Here is a 24344-nt window from a genome sequence, read left to right on the forward strand (position 1 = left end):
TTTCAAGCTCATGGTGACATTCTCTGAGCTATGCTGAGACAGGGAAACACAGCGCACTGACACTGGGCAACACCTCCCTTTCTGTCTCTCGCCCTCTTTTTCCTCATACGCACACACAAACAAACTGACAAAGGTGTGGAATAGACAAAGGCCATCCGATTTGCATAATGATTAGCCTATGTGCAAAAATGGATGTAATACATGCATTGCAAAGGATGCACCTCTTACAAACAGTCAGGTTGCATTTGTATACACATAAACACGCAAGACAGTGACAATGTATTATTGAGACTGTATGATAGTTTTTTCTAATGCACCTTCAACTGAACTCCAAGCACCACAAAAGCAAATTAAATCACTGAATCATTGTAATTGTAGCCTTTCAAAGTCTGACAACTCAACAGGTGCAACCCTAAATCTACAGACGGGTATATTCTGGGATGCTGTACTGTCTGCTTCTGACTCATTAAATGTCTTCCTCTTCTGTTTCAGACTGTAATGCTTTGTGTTGGGACATCACGAAGAGACTAAACTACCTCAACCCAATGAATTACAAATACTACACTGAAATCTTGTTCTCTGTGATATTTTTATTTCCAACCACTGAAGAAATGTTTTCAGATAATATTCAGAATATGTAAAGAACAATGTTTAAAGTAATCTACCGAAAAACGAAAATATTTACAATGAAAATATAAAATCAAATAATCAAATCAATAGGGGCCTGGGTAGCTCAGCGAGTAAAGACGCTGACTACCACCCCTGGAGTCACGAGTTTGAATTCAGGGCGCGCTGAATGACTCCAGCCAGGTCTCCTAAACAAACAAATTGGTCCAGTTGCTAGGGAGGGTAGAGTCACATGGGTTAACCTCCTCGTGGTTGCTATAATGTGGTTCTCACTCTTGGTGGGGCGCGTGGTGAGTTGTGCATGGATGTTGCGGAGAATAGCGTGAAGCCTCCACACGCGCTATGTCTCTGCGGTAACATGCTCAACAAGCCACGTGATAAGATGCACGGATTGACTGTCTCAGACGCGGAGGCAACTGAGATTCGTCCTCCGCCATCCGGATTGAGGCGAGTCACTACGCCACCATGAGGACTTAGAGCACATTGGGAATTGGGCATTTCAAATTGGGGAGAAAATAAAAAAATAAAAAAATAAATTCAAATCAATAAAATATGTTTTCTCTCGTATTTCATTTATTTCTAATATTAAAGCTGAAGTACGTAATTTCTTGGACACTAGCACCACCGAACGCAATTGCAAATATAAAGAATGTTTTCAAAACAGCTTTCTGAATACGTGCCTCTTTTGCAGTTGTTCAAACAGTCAGATAGTCCCTCACCCAAATCACGCCATTGGTTGAGTAACGTTGTAGGGGCGGGTCTGAGCAGGTCACTCAAAACAAACACAGGAATTTTTATAGTACCACAGAGTCACAGTGTTCACAGTTTTCGAGAAAATTGACCTATTATACTTATAGTTATAGGCTTATATAGGCTTACTTATAGTTGTCTCTGTATATTATGCTGGGATAGAAATTTTTAAAATATAAAATATAATTAAACAAAATGAACAAAATTTCAATGTAGAATTTATAATTCAGTAAAGCAAGAGAAGTGGGTCTAAATAATGTTCACATATTGCACACTTTTACTGCAAACTACACTTTATACAGTATACATTCCACTTAAATTCTGGGAAGCACAATGTCAACATATTTTGCCCTTGCTTTGCAGTTGCACTGTGGCATGCCTACAGTATGTCACATTTGTTTATTTACTCTAATTATTCTTTATGTTTACGTACTGCATTGCATTTTGTGGAGTTGCATAGACAGATTTTGTAAATAAAAAAAACACAACTAAATACACTGGATTGAAATGAAAGCAGCAAAGCAGCAGCTATTAATCACACACGTATAAATGACACAAAAATTATTTATGACCCATTTCAACCTGAAATGTCACATCAGGTTTCCAAACCACACAATATAAGGTATCTAAAGAGTTCCCACCCCTTTTGACCAATGAATTTCCATGACCTTTACATGACTTTTCCAGACCTTAATGATTACTGGATAAGGATTTTAAAAAATCATTGTATCTACCAACTTCACTCTTATACGTCAGACAAAGATTAATGCTCTTCAAAATACCTTTCACTCAGACTACAGTACAGACTACAGAATACAGTACAGCCTGTCACATAACTAGGTACGTCATGTTATGTAGACAAATCAATAGTAACAAAGATCAATGCAGGCGATCATTTCCCTTCTTGCTCAGTGTCAAGTCCAATTATCAAGCCAGGAATTGCCTGTTACATTTCTATCACAGGACGAAACACCTCTAAAAGACAACAAACAGCCTTCAAAACACTACCATTATTATCATAAAATTAAAGCAAATTTCCTTTTGGTCATCAACTAGCTTCACACTAATTTCTTACATTTTCAGTTTAATAACAACAACTTTACATTTTAACAAAGTATGAATGTATATTTTAGGGAAGAGTACATAAACATGAGTGTGAGAAAACAAGACAGCGAGTGAGAGAAAGAGAAAGGAAGTTCCAGAGAAAGAGAGTGCATTTAGCGTGCACACTTTTTTCAGATGTGTGTATAGAAATAGACAGGCAGTTGTAGACAGTTGTCTCTGTGGCCTCTGCTGTCACTGCCCTCTACTTCCATTAGCCCTAGAGGCCAAGGTCACCACCAGAGAGCAAACCAGACACACACACACACACACACACACACACACACACACACACACACACAGGACATACTCATGCAAATTTAAATGCGCTTAATACTTTTCAACAAGTTAAACTGAAACTTACATATTAAAATTTTAAATATTAAAATTGCTTAATTTTGGTGAAATAGCTACAGCTACAGATCCATTTCCCTTCAAATATATGTAATTATTCCAGGGCTCTTCTTTACACCCCACCTTTCCCCTTTACAAAACAAAAGTTTAATGTTACCAGCATTTCTCGAACCTTTACCAGGACTCGCAGTCTCTCATTACTCCTTCAAATACCCTACAAAAACAATAATTATACCCCCTATGCAAGGGTGTAGATTTGGCTTGAACACTGTGGGGGGGGGGTTACCTTTGCCCCTATGCCACCCCAAAACACATCATATGTGTTTCTAAATTAATTTCTGTTAAGTAATAGTTTGTAAATTTGATAACTGTGAAGTATATCAGGAAACAGCGATATAAGAAATCTGAACCCATACTACACACTTGATGTATTATATACAGTATACTTCAGAAATGTAGAATACACAGAAATATCGCATTACTATAAATGATATCAAAGATGAGCATGCATATGAGGTCTTTTGTAAGACAAAAAGAACACTGAAAAAAAAAATGAGTGGGGTTTACTTAATAAAAACTTAGGAAACTATTTCCACACAGAAATTGCAAGTAATTTTAACAGACCATATGTTTGTGTAAATGTAAACAATTCTTGGTGGCTTTAATAAGAAATTCTCAAGTAAAATGTTATTTCGCAATACTCTGTTTCAAGTCAATTTTACTCTTTGTTTGTACATTTTACGTAAGCAGTGTAGCACTGATTTAAGCCTTGCTTTTGGAAATGTATAGCTTTCAATGTTTTTTAAACATTCTTACTCGTATCACATGACATACAGAAGTCTTCCATGCTTAATGCATGCTATGTAGTCTATTAGGCAACATCACCTTGCAACAGATCATTTTTTTTTATCATGAACAGGACATTTTGTATAGACAATTTCAGACTCACAAAACAAGAATTTACCAAACATAACAACAAAATCAACAATGAAAAAGGTTTAAATCAACTTGCAAACAGTGAAACCATGCAAGCTCATTAATTATTCAAGCCTGGTGCATGCTGTGAACACCAGGTCTGAAATGTTATGTAAAATTTACTTATTTTATTTACTTGTTAAAATGTACTCAAATTAGCAAATAAATATGACACGGTTTTCTACTTTAGGATTGATACATGATGACGTATTGTAAAGAAAACAAAACAATCATAAATAATATTTACTTATATGCTAGAGCATAAATTTTTACATGTTTGAATTGAGTACAAATGTATAATTTACTTGATACTTTCAAGTTTACGCTTAAACTAACTTATTCAATGTAGAAAGTACTTAATCTTTTCTGCAATATTTACTTCACCACAATATATATATATATATATATATATATTTTTTTTTTTTTTTTTTTTTCAGTGAATGGAAAAGGAACGATTAGGAAAAAGATGAGGAGGAAAGCTAGGCAAACATGTATGTCTATAGCCCAATTCAGCTGTGGGAATATGTCATACCCTGCATTAAAAAACTGATGTCAAACACACACAAACACACACACACACACACACACACATACAAGAAGGTTTTATGATTGGAATGTGCAAGCTTGCAGTAGATTTGTCAGCAGTATTGATTTTTCCACTGGTAGGACAACACACAGTCTCCCATGTGTGTCCATGGAGAGAGACGTCACCAATGCAATCTCTGTCTTTCACTCTCTCCATCATTTTAACTGTGTGAAAGTGCCCACCCAATCTTTAACCACTTCACTCTCAAAGCAAAAGTGGCAGGTCCATTTAAATGTGCACCCTCTGTTTTTTGAGACAAGTGGGTTTGGAATGCAACTTTCAAAAACAATTATTGTGTATCTTTGATAATTAAATTGCACAATTATTGTAGGTCAAAAAAGCATGTTCATCTAAAGCACAGTGGCAGAAATTACCAGTGATTGGTGTAATTGGATTACAGAGTAATTCATTAATGTAACACACTGCATTTTAAATTCTTGTAATCAGATTACAGTTACTGACTTTCAGTGAAAGTAATTACTTTTAAGTACATTACTTGGGTTACAACTATTTCTAATAGTTGAATTTATGTAAAAAATATTATTTATGTGTAATATTGATATAATAAATAATATTGATAATAAATCATATTGAATTCATATGTTCATATGTACGTCTGTTTACATTTCTGTGACAGCTGAAGGGTGTGCGACAATGAACAAGGAGGAAAAATAAACATTACTTTGAATTTGTAGTGCGGAAAAACTTTTTTTTTTTTTGAAGTAACTTAAAAGTTGTTATTAGTAATGTGATTACATTTTCAATTAAGTAATCAGAAAAGTAATCTGATTATAGTTTTAGAGAAATAGTTAGTAATTTGAAATTGATTATCTTTTTTAGTAACTTAGCCAACACTGGAAATCACCCATTAACATGTCTAAATTTGGTCAGTCCAATCGAGTCACACCTTCTGCAGATCATTTGCTTTAAACCGAACATGTTGCTCCAAACTCTTCTTTTTACTTTTTTATCATGGAACACAAAATTAATTATCAAAATGTCAAAGCTGCTCTTGCCCATAAATGAAAATGAATGGTCCTCACTGGCTCGGGTGTAATTTTGCTTAGTTTATAATAAAAAACACACACACACACACACACACACACATATATGGTCTGGATTTGAGTTCGGTCTCCTTAAACACTAAATGGAAACCATACCACTAGACTAACATGACTTACACTTATATGAAGAACTTCCAAATTGTTAAAAAGTGTTTTTGATGGCCCTGATAGTGGAGTACATTATTTAAACTGACTCCACAAACATGCAGAACATACACCAGTACACTGCAGGAAAAGGGTATCAGTGTGTGCCTATATACACTGTCCACCACACACACACACACACACTCACACACACACTCACACACACACTCACACACACACACACACACACACACACACACTCACACACACATCACACACATACACACACACACACACACACACACACACACACACACACACACACACACACACACACACAGAACACCCTAATAAACACAGACAACATCGGCACAGGACTTTCTGTATATAGGTCAGTAACTGCTAGTGTGGAGATGTTACAAAATAGTGAATGATGCAGATGCTGTCATTAAGCTTTTGCCTTCTCATAGGCTGTTGAGGACTGGTGAAAGCTTTTCTGGGATGTCAACTAGTCCAGTCAGACCAAGTCAGACAGTTGCTCAATCCTTCTCTTTGTTTACACTGATTATATCTTTATAGTGATAGGACAGGGCGATGTATCGAATATTGCTGATTTTGCTGACGATATAAAATTAACCACTGCAGTTTGTTTATTGTGTTTATTTAGAGTCCCACAGACACCCTACACCAACCCCTAAACCTAACCCTAAACATCCCTTACAAAAATTAACCATGGTTTTACTACAGTAACTATAGTATCCCCCTGGTATTTTGAAGTCAAACCATAGTAACCAAAATGTTTTACATGGTTACTATATTAACAACATATTACTGTAGTAACACCATGGTAAATTGCATTTAAAAAATTTCCAAAAATCATGGTTACTACAATATTACTATAGTAAAACCATGGTTAATTTTACCCGGATCAAACCTTTTTCTCAACTCCCTGATATTCATCGTAACCAAATCACTGCGAGCAACCCTTATATTTATTTTTATTTATTATTATAAGTAGTATTAAAGGAAATATTAAGAGGGAAGACAGGAAACACGATGGGAAAAAGAGGGACAAAAGGCAGATTAGAACCTGGGTCTGCACGGAAAAATGCATTTCTGCACCGACTTTACACCTCACGCCACTGCAGTAACACTAGTGGGCACAGTTTGTCTTCAATTTCTGTTTTTACACCAGAATATTGGAGTGTAAATAGCCACGCTGTGCAGTTTTCCTTTTTCTGTGTTGACATATTTCCTATTGAAACAGGTAGTTGGGGTGGGACATGCTGAAGGGCTTCACCAATAGCCTTAAATTTCTGTCAAAGCCATGAACCATGATTTCCTTCTTGTTACTCCTTTGAAGGTGGTATTAGAAGGAGCAACATTCTCATTCTAGAGAACATATGATTGGACAAAAATCTGTGTAATTCAAAATAAGTTATGAATATTTTTGGTACATTTTCCCAGGAAGAGAAAGACTGTACATTTTCCAGACATAGCTAACAGACAAAAACTAAAAGTCATAAAACTCAAATTCTTGCAGTGTTAGGTGTGCTATATATTTTGTTTTTTGTAAACGAAATACTTTTAAGGTTATAGTTTTACATTTAAAGGTGCTGTGAGTGACTTTTTTTTATTTTTATGAAATGACATGCAGAAAACACCTCTATTACGTGTCAGATATCACTGAAATAGTTGCCATTAAATATCACACCTGTCTCTGTAACAGCCCTAGGCTAAGTATACAGTGGGGAAAAAGATGTCCACGGACAGCAGTCAGATTGTTTGATTAGCCAATCAGAAGACTTTCTGCTTGTCAATCATTGTGTGCATTCACAGGGCAGCCCATATATGCTCGTTCAAGTCCCCATCCATCTGCTCCAACACAATGGTACTTTTCCTTTAGTAACTTTCTAGATGAGAAATCTTACAAGAAACGGAACACCCGAGGAGACTTTTCCTCTGTTTCATTCGCATTGCCAAAAGTTACCACCGTAATGACGTCATCTAGTATCGACCATTTCTCTTCTGATGTGGTTGGAATGTGAAATTCAGTAGCAACAACAACAAAATCAACGACACCGAAATCAACAACACTGACAGAGGACGCCGAGATCTGAGTCACACTTTTGTTAGGGCTGTTTTACACGAGCTTTGGCTGCATCCGAAAACGTTAATTGTTTAAACGACAGCGTTTTAGGATAAATGGAACTAAAGGAAACTGGTCTCTGAACAGTTTAAAAAGCACCTTATTTCATCCTACCTCATTATATAGTCCCCGAAGGCAGCATCTTCCCATCTTCGGAAGCAGTCAGTGTCTTCAGGTTACAGTTTAAACTAGGCGCGAGAGCTGTGTGTGTGGAGCACCGCGCTGGTGCAGCCGCAATGAGAGATGAGACGAGCGGTCAGACCACCACGCAGCACGCGCTGAACTCAGCAGACAATTTAGTGACTTTCATTGATACAATGTTCAGTATTCAAAATGACATCATTGTGATATTTGCATATGAATTCCAATTGGTCTTCTTTCTTGCATTTTGCATATTAATTGTTCTTGGTATTCCTTTTTTGCGTCTTTTTAACCATTTAGGGCCATATTTGCAAAGAGTCATGTTTGCAAAGTGTCATGTTTTGTGTTGAGTGTCATGTTTTATGTTGAATGACTTGGCAATGGCAAAGCGGCTCTGATGCAGCATTTCATTGACAAAGAATCAAAGACCTAAATGCTTGACTAAAAATGAAACAGTACTCTTTTGCTGCCTTGCAAACACTCTGCAAATCTAGTCTTAATTTATATTGTTACCATATTGAGTTCACATAATAGAAGATGGCAATACCTTTAGGTCCCACTAAGGAATATAAGGAACAGTCTAGATGCATTTGTATGAAAATGTAAGTGAATACCTTGATGAGCTGTGAAATACCTTTTTATATTACCTGTGTGACTTGAGTGACCTTTTCCGAAACATTCTGTGTGCGATCTTTAATCTTGCTGGGTGCAATGATCTCGATCTCAGTGGGGGAGGGGGGTCTGAGCCGGTCCGAGCCAAATGATAACGTCACGTGCGGGATCCGGCCAATGGCGCGGTGCCGCATCAAATCAGAATCTGAAGTGGAGTTTAGATTACTGGACTTCAGATCTAAAAAAAATAAATAAAAAAAAGCCATCACACCCTCTGGTCAGCCCTTACAACATTTATTGAACCCCCAAAAAAGTATTTTTTTATTATGGTAGACTTAAAAGAAAAGTACAATCATAAATAAAAATTCTTTCATCATTTACTCACCCTCATGTTGTTCAGAAAACAGTTTTGTTTGGTGTACTGTATTAGTTCCATATTAATTTAAGTATTATTCTCAGTGAATGGTGACTGAGACTGAACATTCTTCCTAACATCTCCTTTTTGTGTTCTACAGAAGAAAAAAAGTCATATGGGTTTGAAACAACATGAGGCAGAACTGATGACAGAACTTTCGTTGCTAGGTGAACTATCCATTCAAGTGGCTTAGAAGAGCAGAAAACATTACAGAGTTAGATTAAAATAATGACAGTTTAATGAACAGTTTATATCATATAATGTGACTTGCACTATCACCCTGCTTCTGCTAAATACAGTGCCTGTAATGTTACTGTTTGTGTGCATAATACAATAATGATGACATTAGAATGTATTTATGAGTCATGTGGACATCTGTATAGTAACAGAAAGGAACTCTTCTGGACATCCAGAGATTTGCGTTTTAACATGTTAAAGTGGACTGCTTTGTTGTTCTCATAACACTGAGCATTGTGCTGCTTTTGGAGCTGTTCCACAAACTCCATTAGAAAACGATACAAGCTTCTTTGTATCAAATGGTACTGCTGTTTTAAGCTAGTTGGCTTTTGATCAAACTTATTATATATTCAAGCATAAATTCAAACATAACACTTAATTTCCATTAAAGGCACATCCTATCCTTTCTCATGGTCCACATGTTCAATGCTAATGGAAGAGTTTAATTACAGCAGAGGTGAGAGAGCTGATCAAATAGGGTAGTGTGTGCAGTTAGTTAGAATATGCTGAGGAGTCTCAGTTCCACTCCATTTAGTCCTCTCATATCTGACTGATGATGCTTTATTACAACTCCTCTGATATTTGACAATTTTAATAAGAAAACAAAGAGCTACAATATCACTGCCCAGTCAGTCAGTGGCGTAAAAAGCAGCATTTTTGTATGAAATTGGTTTCAAGGCACCCTTACACTTTTGATGACCTAGAACCAAAGTGAGCTTTATACAGCAAATATTTAGTGACTATAATGCATGGTTGAAGCCAATGTCAGAAATCAGCTTTACTATTAGGGGAATTTTTGCCCCCTGCATTTGATTTTCAGGGATATTGTTTACCATTACGAGGGCAAATTTTACTAAAACTAAATAAAAATATACTGTATGTCATACTTTTATGTTAAATCCTTCAATTTAACCAGTTCGTTAACATTAAAAAGTGGTAAAATTCATAACTAGGATGGAGTAGAATACTAAGAACTATTTCAGATGTTTCAAATTAAAAACAGAGGAATTCATTACAGGGGCATTTTTACCCCAACATTTTAAAAGGACACTCCTTAATAAATGATCTAATCACTTACTCACACTCATGCCATCTCAGATGTGTATGACTTTCTTTCTTCTGCAGAACACAATTTAAGATTTTTAGAAGCATTTCTCAGCACAGTAGATACAAACAATCCAAGTGAATGGTGGCTGGAACTTTGAAGGTCCAAAAAGCATACAAAGGCAGCATAAAAGTAATCCACACGACTCCAGTGGTTAAATCCATATCTTCAGAAGTGATTTGAAAGGTGTGGATGAGAAATATTAAGTCCATTTTTACCATCAATTCTCCTCCCTGCTCAGTAGGTGGCACTATGCACAAAGAATACGAATCGCCAAAAAGAAAAGAAAAAGTGAAAGTAGAGATTTGTAGTAAAAAGGACTTAAATATTGATCTGTTTCTCACCCACACCTCTCATATCACTTCTGAAGGTGTGCATTTAACCACTGTAGTCTTCTGGATTTTTTTTTTTTTTTTTTTTTTTTTTTACCTTCAAAGTTCTGACCGTCATTGTCTGGACCTGCAGAGCTGAGATATTCTTCTAAAAATAATTTGTTTGCAGCAGAAGAAAGAAAGTCATACACATCTGGGATGGCATGAGGGTGAGTAAATGATGAGATCATTTTCATTGTTGGGTGAACTATCCCTTTAAATTATTGGGGCATTTTTGTCACTTTTAGTGGCATTTTTGCAATGAGCCCCACTTAATTTCTGACCCTGTTAGAAGCAGAATCACAAGTTAAAATAAATAAAACTGTATAAATAAACTGAGTGTATAAATAAACCACTCAGATTAAAATTGTTTGCTCTCAGAGCTCTTTCATAGCTCAGGAGACTTAATAAAGTTCTCATGAAGGTTTAGTTGAAGTATCAACTTTGTCTCTCCTAAAATCCCATCCAAGAAATAAAAATAGATGCAAATAAGTGAATTGCTGACATAAAGCAAAAGTATAGAACTATCAAATTAAAGTGGATTGCATAGGTCAGATTATTTGTTCTTGGAAGAATTTAATGAGAAATGTTTGATTTCATACGGAAATCTGTGACTTCAAACAAAAAACTAGATGATTATATGCATAAACTCATTCTAATTTCCATTCATACTGTACATATAACTAGACACAAAAACACTCTCTGTTGTTCATACCATTCCACTGGTCCCTCATGCCGTCGATATCGTGCAGTGAGGAGGCACGGCGCAGGCTGTGTACGCTCTCTCTGGAGTGGCTGTGGGTGAGAGGGGGTCCGCAGGGCTCTAGCCTGTCTGAGGACGGTGAGAGTGGGCCGGAGAAGCCACACGTGGAGGGGTTCTGCTTAATCAGGGCCTGGGTCTCTGACTTCATGCATCTTTCTTGGGATGACATCTGCATGTCTTTCAAGGCAAACTCCTCATTAGAGGGCTGCGATACACACAGAGGGGAGCTGAAGATCAATGTGTGTGTGGGAATATGAACGTGGATGTGTATTGAATGTGCATGTACCTGTAGGTAGTCCACCACCACTCCCTCAAAGTGGTCCTTCGGGAGGGAGGGCAGCCGTTTCACACGGAGAGAGGGTATTCGCAGCCTCATGTTACGTCTTTGACCTGATACAGAGACAATTAAATGTCTTTTGATTTTAGAAATCCTACTGGACTAAAATCAAAAGTGTGTGGTATTTTTGAGATCTCTTTGGAACTCTAGAAGAGACACTTTAGTCTTCCTCAAAAGTAAAATCTGTGATTTAAGCAAAGGTCTATATTTGCATTTAATCTTATTGCTGTCTAGGAGAAACAAGAGATATTAAGATCTCATTTTAGATTTTTCTTTCCGGGGGAATTACTTTAACTAATTAATTAATTAATCATTAATGAATAATGCAAAAAAATTATAATAATATTTACAGTATCAATATATAAAATGTAAATATCTGAATATCTCATAGTCTTTTATATAATAGTTCAATGCAACACTGCACTGAAAAGCATGTGCACACACTTTACATATACATAAACACTCTCACCAAAAAATCTGGCATCCCCTTTATCAAAAACTGCCTTAGGCTTAATCTGTGTTTACCTTATAAGGCTGTATTACAGAAAGGGCTAGAAACTCTCCCACACACAGAGATAGTGGGGAACACACACCTGCCTGTAGCCAGCTGTGTGTCATTCGCTGTTTGATGCCACCTTTCTTCATGGAGGGGTCTAAGAGCTCCTGGAAGTTTAAGATGAACATGATAACAACTCCCTCCTCGTTTTTTACAGGAACAACATCAACCAAACAAGGTCTACACGTCCCTAAAAGGCAGGCGGAGAGAGAAAGAGAGAATGAGGATGGGAGCAGTGGGAGGGATGTCAGCAAACAGAAACACTGAACATTTAACCATATAAAATACAAAAATAAAAACTTTCGTTTTGGTAAATTACACATCTCTTTGAAATACTTGATTTTGATTGGTCATTGTGGTATTCCGTGGTCAAATATTTTTGTATATTTAAACTGTATATTTGACTGCTATCTCTGACAACAAATTTTCTACTGTGCGTTAGTTCTGTTTTTCATGCACTCCATATTCACTCTCTTCTCACATAATGAAATAATTTAAACTGAAATAAATGTTTTGTCCATTTACTCACTTACCTGCAAGTAGCTATGAAATAAATGGGATAATGAACAGTCAGCTGGTCATTATCACAAAATAAACCCCTTCAGGTTGATATAAGGTCCTGATCACCTGCCGAGGTTTATATTTGCTATAATGACTGGCTGATAGTACATTAGCCCTTACTAAGTTTTCCTGAGAAACTGTTATACAGTAAATACTCGTGTGACAGCTCTAAGTAGTCCAGACACACTCACACTGACGCAAACACACAATAAGACACACATACAGAGGTGCTGCTGTTTGGGGGGTCTGAATTCCATGATTATGAGGACATACACATGAAATACTCTAGTTGCAAGCCCTAAGATCAGATGCATCAAGAATATTTAGAGGTCACCTATATTTTGCCTGAGGCTCTAAAAGATAAACTCTCCTTATGACGTATTGCTCTTGGGTTTTTGGAGAAATCAAAGGACTTTGTGTTGTACCCTTTATCTGTCACTTCACAACTTTTCTTTTTTCAGTGCGCCTCACAATTTCGAACAACAAATATAGCTGCATAGAGTAATGTAGAAATATAGATTCATGCAGCAATATAGAGTACATGAGGTTGTCTTTTTTTCAAGTTTATAACATTTTTTTATTTTATTTTTATCCCAGTTCATTGTTCTTGTACAGTATATATGTGTTTGTGTGGGTACAGTTTTTGATACTTTTCATATTTTACCATCAAACATGAAAATTTCTGATATTTCTGTCATTCAGCCTTTTTTACAATGTCACCCAAAAGTCCAAATTCGTTTTCAATGTGTGTTAAACTCTTAAGAATTTAATAAAATATATATCAACCAAATTGTAATCATTACAGTTTTTTTTCCTTTAAAAAATAAGTCATTTTATAAGGAATGAGCCTTTAGATTTCACATGGGTTCTTTTCAGACCCACAAATGCCTTTAAATGCATTTCATCCAAGAATGAAAATTCTCTTATCATTTACTCACACTCATGTCATCTCAGATATGTATGACTTTCTTTCTTCTGAAGAACACAAACAAAGATTTTCAGAAGAATATCTCAGCTCTGTAGATCCATACAATACAAGTGAATGGTGACAAGAACTTTGAAGCTCCAAAAATCACATGAAGTCAGCATAAAAGCAATCCATATGACACCAGCGGTTAAATCCATGTCTTCTGAAGCGATGCAATCACTTTGGGTGAGAAACAAAATACATATTTAAATATTTTTTTACTATAATGCTGCCTTTATGTGATTTTTGGACCTTGAAATGTCTGGTCACCATTCAGTTGCATTGTATGGACCTACAGTGCTGAAATATTCTTCTAAAAAAATGTGTTTGTGTTCTGCAGAACAAAAAAAAGTCACACACATTTGGAATGGCATGAGGGTAAGTTTGTGTAAACTATCCCTTTAAGGGGGGTAGGCTTGCATATGCGTTCTTCTAGGGTTAATGTAACTAAAGTTGGGGGTTTGATTAGCATAGGTTAGAAAATGAGGCGGGAAGACCAGCTTAAACCAGCTGACACCAGTTTGAACCAGCTCAGACCAGCAAACCATCTTGGGCTGGTTCATTTTCCTCTAATACCAAACTATGGTCTACCGGTTGAGAAAACAGTTCAAGAGTTAAATAAGAAACAAATACCAACAGACAGACAATAAAAGAGTGAGAGAGCAAAAAGGAGTCGATGCAAACCAAATTAATGAGGAGGCAGAGTAGGAATAAGGAGGGAATGACAAGAAGGAGGACAGAAAAACCAGAGAAAGAACAGCATGATTAAAGTCAGCCAGACCCCCCTCAGCTCTTGACTAAAGCAGGCCATCAACCACTCTATATATAGACCCTGCCCTGACACACACACACACACACACACGAACACACACGAACACACACAAAGGTACTGTTCAGTCTCTAGCTCAATTGTGACACAGATCTAGAAGCTGTATCCACTAAAAATATGTTCTAGATAAAAGAAAGAGTGATGCCAGCACGTGTGAGTGTGTGCATGCATCTCAGTGCTTTAGTTAATTGATAGAGGTCTAAGTCTCTTGAGTCCTGTTGTCATGGTAATGTTATCAGTGTACCGTTTCCAACCGAAGGAACACCTGTCCCTTTCAAGCTGAGTTACACGCACACACATGCACAAAACACAGGTTTAACAATGTGCAGAGTGCCAGCTACTCCCTTTATCTGTTCCTGTCTGAGGAGACTATAGACAGAAAGAGAGAAAGCGTGGGATGGGGTGGCTCTGTTAGGTAGACAGCATCGCTTTAGTCTTTTTGTGCAGCCTCAGCTGGCCTCTGTATTAAGCCAGTTCATCAAAGTGTTACTCTCCTCATGTGTATCTGTCTGTGTGTGTAATAAAACAGATGGGGAACAGAAATTCCTAGACTGATGTCTGACTGATTTATTTTGAGTGGTACGTCAGTGGCATGACATGCTTGAGAATTAACAACTGGAGTAATGCTGCAAGAAATACAGGGGCCCCAAAAAGTATTTGGGCACTTAAGCCAGACTTAAGACCAAAAAATGTGTAAATGTCTTTACCTTAATATATCTTTGCCTTATATAATAAAATATAAACCAAGTGGCATATATTTTTAAGAAATATAGCACAAATATTTCACACTCACAAAAATAAAACAGTTAATGTGATGGACTTGAGGAGAACTGACTTCATTAATCAATTAAAAATGCACCTTAATAACAGTTTTAAAGTCATTGCAAAAATAGCTCAGAAAAGAGAAGTTAGTTCGGAGAAAAAGCCTAATATATTTTGTTTGCAGATGCCATATTTTGAATCTAATGCAATGAAATTCAGCCATTTTTGTATGCAACAAGTGTAAATCAAGTGTCCAAAGGTGTCTAAATACTTTTTGGGGCCACTGCATTTGACCATGACTTCATATACAGCAAATGACAGGAACATGTGTAGATTACAGGAAGATGTGTAGATATAGCCACTGAGTGTGTTTACAATGTTATGCATTGTTGGCTTTATTAAAGAGATAGTTCACCCCAAAATGAAAATTCTCTCATCATTTCCTCACAAGGCTCTCACCATGTTGCTCTATAGCAGTGGTTCTTTATAGGCAAAGCACCACCTTCGATCATATTAAAACATCCAAGTACTACCAAGTCACCACCAATTTTCCCTTTAACTTTTTTTCCAGCATTGAGCAAACTGAATTTCATTCTTTAAATATTAGTATTGCTGTAGTTGAAGGGATATTCACCCAAAAATAAAAATTCTCTCATCATTTACTCACCATCATGCCATCCCAGATGTGTATGATTTTCTTTCTTCTGCTGAACACAACTAAAGATTTTTAGAAGAACATCTCAGCTCTGTAGGTCTATACAATGCAAGTGAATTGTGGCCAGAACTTTGTAAGCATAAAAGTAATCCATAAGACTCCAGTGGTTTAATCCATATCTTCAGAAGTGATATGTTAGGTATGGGTTAGAAAAGTACTTTTTTACCATAAATTCTCCACCCTGCCCATTAGGTGGCAATATGCACCAAGAATGCGAATCACCAAAAACAAAAGAAGAAGAATGTGGAGATTTAGAGTAAAAAAGGACCTAAATATTGACCTGTGTCTTACCCACATTTACATCGCTTCTGAATAAGCTGCCTTTATCTGATTTTTGGACCTTCAAAGTTCAGGTCACCATTCACTTGCATTGAATGGACCTACAGAGCTGAGATATTTTTCTAACAATCTTAATTTGTTTTTCTGCAGAAGAAAGAAATTCATACACATCTGGGATGGCATGAGAGTAAGTAAATGAGTGAATTTTCATTTTTGGGTGAACAATCCCTTTAAGGATTAGCTGTAATGAGAATGGAGGGGGTCTTTAAAGGTGCAATATGTAACAATTTTCATGTAATATTTGCCTTTTTTTGCCAATGTGTGAACGGCTTGTAACGCAACTTAAAAAATGAGCCCTTCCTGGACTTCCTAGGTCACCTATTAAAGCCTGTAGACTGATTTTCATGCGAAGGGAGCGGGTCGCTTTTACCGGGAAAATCCAAAGGATGTGACGTTTATGCGTGCTCACGAGAGCCTCGCCCCAGTGCTTCTCTTCCGATATTCAACAGCGACAACAAACTGCAACACTGGGTAACGTTATCTTAGAGATGGAATCCAGCAAATGTCCAGCTCCCAGCACAACACCTACTCCTACACAAACTCTGAGTAAGCCCAAAAAAATAAAACAATTTATATACTGAATCCCCTCTGGTAAGCGGGAACGTGATCGTGGTCGAGCGAAAACTAGAGTGAACATCGGCAGGGCATTTGAATCCTGGAGGGACCTTCGTTCGGTTTTAGGGATCAAAACCGACCCTGAATTGGCATTGTTCTTATTGGACAGGTAAGCTTACATAACTGCAAAGCATGTGAAATATAGTGCCATAAGGATTGATCTGTGAAATTTTAGCTGACTTGATCTTGCCTACTAACGCTGATGAATTGTAAGCTACCTTGCTTCGTAACGATCTTCACTTTATACTAAACGTCAGGTATACAGGATAGATTTAAGCAAATACGCTGGTTTCTTGATTGTAGTACAACATATGACATACAAAACATACATTAGTGCAACATAACAGTGCAGTGCAACAGTAAACTGTCTGGTATAGTTCGGAAGTATGTAGCTGTATTTGTGTATCAATATGCTATGTTAGCTGATAAGTAGTTTTAGTTTAGTCTCAAAGTTTGTAGTAAAACAATCATAACTGTGTAATTTTAATTATGCTACATCATCTGTCAGCATGATGCCGGTGGATCATGTTCAGTCTCTTTGTACGTTACATTATTGTTTTGGCTGATGCTCGCTCGCATCCCGATGGAGCGCAACAGGTAGCTGGCTGCAGTTCACTTAATGGCCACAGGTGTTATTAATAACAAGGGTTTCTGAATCTTACATACTGCACCTTTAAGCAAAATATTGTTTCTTTAAACAAAATGTAATTTCTTTTTTCTTACTTTGATTTTGGGGTGACATATGTATTTAAAAAATTTAATTAGATTCACTCTCATTTTGTCTTATGCCATTGCTTCCCTCTATCACCATGTCTTACTTCAATCTCTTCATCTGTATATCTCTGAGTGTGTTTAAATACACATCATACACTGATAACTACCAAAAATCAGTTTATTAAAAAAATCAGACAATGCAAGAAATTGCATTTTCAGGAGATTTGAAATCATCGGTTTATTTTCTGCTTATGATGTCAAAACATAAACAGTCATGTGCATAACATATGCGCACATTGGATAAGCCTCTAAGAATGTCAGTAAAAGGTGTTTGCATGAAAACCATATTCAGGGTAATGCAAAAATTCACCCGTGTCGATCGGTTTATGCTTAATCCATTTTTAAAGCCATTTAAGGCATTTACATGACCACACACGTTGTCGCATTATTAAGCATAAACATGTAAGGTCGTGCATGTAAATGCGCTCTCTGATAATCTCTCTTCTACCTCTCCACGCTCAGCCCATCATACCTTCCTTAGAGTAGCACAGGATCTCCACCTTGCGCTCCTCTGATCCGAGCAGAGCCTGTGCCAGCTGTGCCAGTGCGCTCTTCATAGTGCCCGGCCCCACTAAGAACTGACAGGTGCAAGACTGCTGCATGATCTCTGCCCGCGAGAACCCGAACATCTGACAGAAGCCCTCATTGCAGTAGATAATGCCACAGTTCTTCATCTGAGCGTTGGCTATCAGGAACTTACGATCTGGTAGGTAAGAGGTGATGGGAGGAAGAGAATGTCACGAAAGAGCGGAATAAAAAGGGAGATTAGATCAGTCCACATTAGCATGCCACAGGAGAACAGACATTTCAATATGTTTGGTATTTGCATTAAAGGAAGAATTCTGTCATAATTTACTCTCCCTCACATTGTGATTTTCCCTATAACTCCTTTCTTTCTATACAACACAAAGAAAGTGGTTTAGCTGAATATTCGAATTGCTCTTTTGGATGCAATTGAAGTGAATGGGGACTGAGGTTGTTGAGCTCCAAAACATGACACAAAAAAAATCGAATTAGCCAAGAATGTCAATGATGAGACACACGAGAACCAATGATGTTTGGTGTCACGGACGTCAAACCTGGCGAGACATGTCCTGTTGAGCCCTATTTGAACAAATGCAGACACAAATGAGATTTGAAAGCTATGGAGAAGGAAAAGATTTTCAGCAAATAACGGCTTAAATTTTGCTCTGTTCCTCACAAAAAGCTATTGTATATGTCTTCAAAAGACTTGGTGCACTTAGGAATATAGTGTACGAGTCATGTAGACTACTTCTATGCTATTTTATGGTGATTTTTTTAGGTCCTTTTTGAAGCTCAACTGTGTCAGTCCCCTTTTAGTTTCATTGTATGGAGGAGAGCAGCTTGGACATTCTGATAAACATTCCACGAAATAAAGTCATGATACGGGTTTTGCATGACATGAGGGTAAGTAAATGATGACAGTATCAATTCTAACTCACCCTCATGCCATCCCGGATGTGTATGACTTTTTTCTTCTGCTGAACACAAACAACGATTTTAGAAGAGTATTTCAGCTCTGTAGGTCCATACAATGCAAGTGAATGGTTGCCATAAATTTGCCATAAAGTCCAAAAAGCACATACATGCAGCATAAAAGTAATCCATAAGACTCCACTGGTTAAATCCATGTCTTCAGAAGTGATATGATAGGTGTGGGTGAGAAACAGATCAGTATTAAAGTTATTTTTTACTATAAATTTCCACTTTCACATTCTTCTTCTTTTTTTGGTGCTTCACATTCTTTGTGCATATAGCCACTGGGCAGGGAGGAGAATTTATAGTAAAAAAGATTTAACAATACCTGTCATATCACTTCTGAAGATATGTATTTAACCATTTGAGTCCTATGGATTACTTTTATGCTGACTTTATGTGATTTTTGGAGCTTCAAAGTTCTGGCCACCATTAACTTGGATTGTATGGACCAACAGAGCTGAGACATTTTTCTAAAAATATTTGTTTTTGTTCAGCAGAAGAAAGAAATTCATACACATCTGTGATGGCATGAGGGTGAGTAAATGATGAGAGAATTTTCATTTTTGGTTGAACTATCCCATTAAAGACTAACATTTATTTGCTACTTTTTTAGCCCCTATCTCACTCTCTTTCTAGTTCCACTGCCTGTTCAGTGCTGCATACCATTTTCTTTATTTTTGATTGTTGGTGTGATACAAACAGGAAATCTACTGACAGCTGTGCTATTTTTGGAGCAAGAGCCTGACACATAAGCTTCATCAACAGGTTAAAAAACCCTGACCTCGCCTCTCTAATTTACATCAGAGAGCACCCAGTTCCTTTTAATGATGTGGAAGGGTTAAGGCATATCAAACAACAGAGTGAATAGGCACTTAGAGTTTTTGAGTAGATTTGATTCCTTTTGCAGACTAATTAAACAAAACCATTGCATGACATGGTCTTGGAAAATGTCTCAATGCAAACAATCGTACAGATATACTCTAGATAAGTTTGCACCAGCTCGCTAATAACTCTACACACCAGTGTGTTCATGTTGACTGACACTGACTTGACTCAAGAACATAAACAGAAGTAGTTGTCGGCCATAAAGTATGTGAAGCTCCATGTCACGCCTACTGACAATTTGGTCCAATGGCAGTAAGAATGTGTTTAGCAGCCAGCACAAAGTTTTCCTGAAAGTTTGTGCTGGCGAGCTGTAAAAACCACCAAAGAAATCTCAAAAACACCTTTGTTTTGGCTAGATTTTGTTCGAAATGACGTCAAAACCTGTTCGTTATTCGATTTTGTATGAAGTGTGCCAGGGCCTTTAGAGGCTCTGCTCTGAACAGAAGGTACATGTTTCCTCATTCTTAACGGCAAATTGAAAATTAGTTATTGATTTTTACCAGTGCCTTTGAGGACACAAGCTGCCTGCTTTTATCGCTGAATCTTAATGCGAGAGGAAATTGTGTTTGGTGACAGGAACTTTAATGCACCTCAGCATCAAACTCATTATCGCCTTTTTACTTCAATAACAGAACACAATGCAATGAGATGGTTGCTTAGCATCCGCAAAACGACACTTAGCCTTAACTGATAGAGAGTAAAGGGAGGAGATGCTGCAGGCTCATGTTCACACATCTACATGCACTTGCACACATGTGCATGCATGTGTACTTTAAAAAGAATACAGAGGTCTAATAGCAAAAGCAATGCACACATAACTGATGTTTGAAGAAGGGGGGAGAAGAAATTAAGACTTAATGGTAAATATCTAAGGCAACATTGACAGAGCAAGCTAAAGTTTTCAAAACAGAACAATTGTTTTATTTGGAAATCTTAAAGGTTTTTGCCATACATGGTTAAGCACTGTAAGCAACTCATTTTTTTCCCCCCCTGTGCAACTACAAAGGTCAAAAGGTCAAAGACTGTCCCTAGGCTTTTCAAAAAAACCATTGTAAATAGTGCCTCTAAGAACAAAGACAGTAATGATCATAATTAAGAGGCCTGTTGTAATGGTTACTATGCCAGTTGCTTATTTAAAGCATCAAGTATTCTGATTCATGAATTTACAGAGCAGGCATAGGCCAGGTTTTAGATTTAAGATGATTGTATGGGTTGAGTGTTATGGGTTAAGGTTAGGATTAGGGGGCAAGTACAAAAGAACAAAACAATTAATTTTTAAATCAGCTCTTCCTTACAAATCAGATAGAATTATGCAAACAAGCAAGCTTCATGCTTGCAGTGGTTCCATGTGTAGCCTTTGTAAATGTGAAAGGTGAGACATGGAAATGTTCGAATAACTAATGGTGGATGAAAGTGGCTAAAACTGATTTTCAAGGCAAATTATTCTGCGTACATGAGTGTGGATTTTGTGCAGCATGTAAAAACAGACAACATGAAAGAGTGAGCAAAACAGGTGCACACCATACACAAAGACTACTAATATTTCACCCAGTGCATTTGCACAGTGCAGATGAAATCTGTCAGATCCACTGATTTGCGCGCACCGTGGTGTTTAATTGCGATGCAATTCAAACGCAGGCACGCACGCACACACACACACACACACACCTACACCTGTGCTTAATTTAATCCCAAATTGAATAACACGTCCCTATGAAAATCGGACCAGGTAACTTCATATAAACTATAAAAATGTATTCACTTCATCTTTTATTCACACCAAAGGTTTTGTAACTCACTTTGTCCGTCGAATTTCCTGATGATGGTGTCCAGATAGGTGTTTTGGAGAGCGACATGTCCCCGACGCACAGGCATTTTCACGCGTGGACAGATCCAACACGCTTACGCACAGCCCCTCTTATTTTCTTATTTTCCTTCAGGGACAGCAGGAAAAGTAAAAGGAAGATACGCCAGAACTGGAACACATGGTGTAGGAAAAAGTGCGTATAGCCACGGCATTAAACAAAAAGGACATGGAAATGTTGATGGGATCCTTGCTAAAGTGAGAAGTCGCCGATTTGCAGCGCGCGTTGGTTGCCAGGTATATCTGTGAGAGCGCTTTAGAGCGGATTTGAATGAAAGTCACTCGCCCTTTCGCGACTTCCAACTCCACCACCGTGTAAAAAGCACCAGAAATGTCACGTCGTTAGATACTCAGTGAAACCACCCGAAAAATCTTCTGGAACAAGGACTGAAGAACAACGCGGGGCTTCGGAACTGATTCCTGATGCTTTAGAGGTAGTGTCCAGCTGGGCTCAGTGTGAAATAGGCGCTTGCGTTCGCAGGGGAGCAACAGACACAGCTGTCACTTTTGACAGAAGGCAGATGCTCGCGCTCTCTCTCTCTCTCTCTCTCTCTCTCTCTCTCTCTCTCTCCTCTTTACCATTCTGAGGATTACTATATTTATATTAACGTAGTGTACATTTACATAAGACGTTTTAGACATTATATGTATTGCTCTAATCCAGAATTACAAAAAGCGTTTTAGCTTCACATATGAGGTGATCAACAGATGCATGTTATTCAGGAGGTCATCTGCTAAAAAAAAGTAGTTATTATGCTTCCTATACAAATACAAAATGTACTGACTAAAATAAAAATAAACCTAGTCTACCGCATTGGTTTTCAATCTGTCTGGTGCGCGAACACCTGTCAAAGGGGGCCCAAGACACGTTTTATAGAACGCAACAATTTCCCGCCCATTTTTTAACTTTTTTTTTTCCCCATATGCTTTTCATAAAATCCTTGATAAAAGAGTTCTAAGCCATTAAACCAAACCAACCAGCTCCTAGGTGAATCACAACATTACAAACTTTGATTTGAAGCCAAAAATTTTCGTTGATTCGTTTTTCACGAAGGTATCAACTACAATCCAATGAAGCATTGCGAATGACATAATCAAGTAAAAAACGATGGAAATATATAAGACAACTGATTTTAGGTTGTTGATTATAAGTTAGAAACAATATATTTAAAGGTTACTGCAAAATATTCTGATGTATATAAATATATATGTAGTTTGAGGGGGTAGAGAGACCGACTCGATTGCGTCATTCGCAGTACATCATGAGAGTGGGCTGTCACCGCTGGACATGTTTAGCAGGGTTTGTTGTTTGCGGTTCTCTGATTGGTAGATCTTTCTCTGCTGAACCATAGGTAGTGTAGTTGTCCACGAGGAATTCCACTATTAAACACGATTTTTAAACAATGAAGTTGAAATAACGTGGACTGATGGCTTCAGCAAAAGCATATACCATGGATGAACAACATCAGAGCATACGCCTCACCGTAGGTCGGTCTTGTAAGTAGTAGTAGTGGAAGTTATCATTGAAAATCAATTAGTCTATGGAAAAAATGAATGGGATTTTTACTACCGGAAACAGACTGTTGCGCTCTATTGTGGTGGATTCATCTCAATTTGATTCATCCCAGTGAATCGAATCCTTTGAATCCACAGATTACATATTTACGCCAGTTGGTGACGACAAATTAATGTCTGTTATTTGTTAAATTTGACTCACTGAATCATTGATTCAACTGATTTAAGAATCACAGAGTTCACAGCCACAACAATACGTGTGAATGAGAAACGAAAGATTCAATCACTTATAAGATTAATTCAAAAACACAGATTTGTTCACAAAAGAAATACTACAAGTGTTTTAGGCATACGCCCAAATTAAGCTAAAATGATGTACTTTTAATGTACCAACGATGGTCATATTATAACCAGTATATAAAATACGGATTCATGTGCATCATGCTAAATAACGCACCACGTCGTCCACAGTGAGTTCCGAGTCGTGTTCAAATATTTAAAACCTGTGAAGATAAACCAAAGCGAGTTGACAAACCAGGGTCAGGGTAGAAAAACCATAGAGCGAAGCCACGTTTTACATACATTAAAAATATTGCTTATGTTTATTGAAAGTGGAGGATGATTTATGACTAGAACCACAGATTGGCACGATGTGCTCACAGAAACAGGCTCAACAGTAACACTGAATAAGGTAAGCATCAGAATGCTTCTAGAGTGCATTACCTTGTATATTGTATGTATCATGTATATTGACTTCGTAAGTAGTCTAGGGTGTTAGCATGCATTTCTTT

At 37.3% G+C, this 24344-nt stretch overlaps 1 protein-coding gene across 4 annotated transcripts in view; it reads right to left on the minus strand.

The window, feature by feature from the left end:
* LOC127451343 (potassium voltage-gated channel subfamily H member 6-like) overlaps positions 1–22606 on the minus strand; it is a 54381-nt gene extending 31775 nt beyond the window's left edge. For 3 of the 4 annotated variants that reach the window (XM_051715955.1, XM_051715953.1, XM_051715957.1), the window contains exons 1-6: positions 21974–22606; positions 18262–18492; positions 12265–12417; positions 11621–11724; positions 11287–11539; positions 8479–8681 (exon numbers count right to left, since the gene is read on the minus strand). In XM_051715955.1, the coding sequence (XP_051571915.1) occupies positions 8479–8681; positions 11287–11539; positions 11621–11724; positions 12265–12417; positions 18262–18492; positions 21974–22049 (1020 nt within the window). In that variant the 5' untranslated portion in view covers positions 22050–22606. The remainder of the gene's footprint in view (positions 1–8478; positions 8682–11286; positions 11540–11620; positions 11725–12264; positions 12418–18261; positions 18493–21973) is intronic. The other variant, XM_051715956.1, reaches the window with a different exon arrangement.
* Between the last annotated feature and the right edge of the window lie 1738 nt (positions 22607–24344).

This window comes from Myxocyprinus asiaticus, chromosome 14 (assembly GCF_019703515.2).
Source record: "Myxocyprinus asiaticus isolate MX2 ecotype Aquarium Trade chromosome 14, UBuf_Myxa_2, whole genome shotgun sequence".
NCBI classification, from domain to species: domain Eukaryota; kingdom Metazoa; phylum Chordata; class Actinopteri; order Cypriniformes; family Catostomidae; genus Myxocyprinus; species Myxocyprinus asiaticus.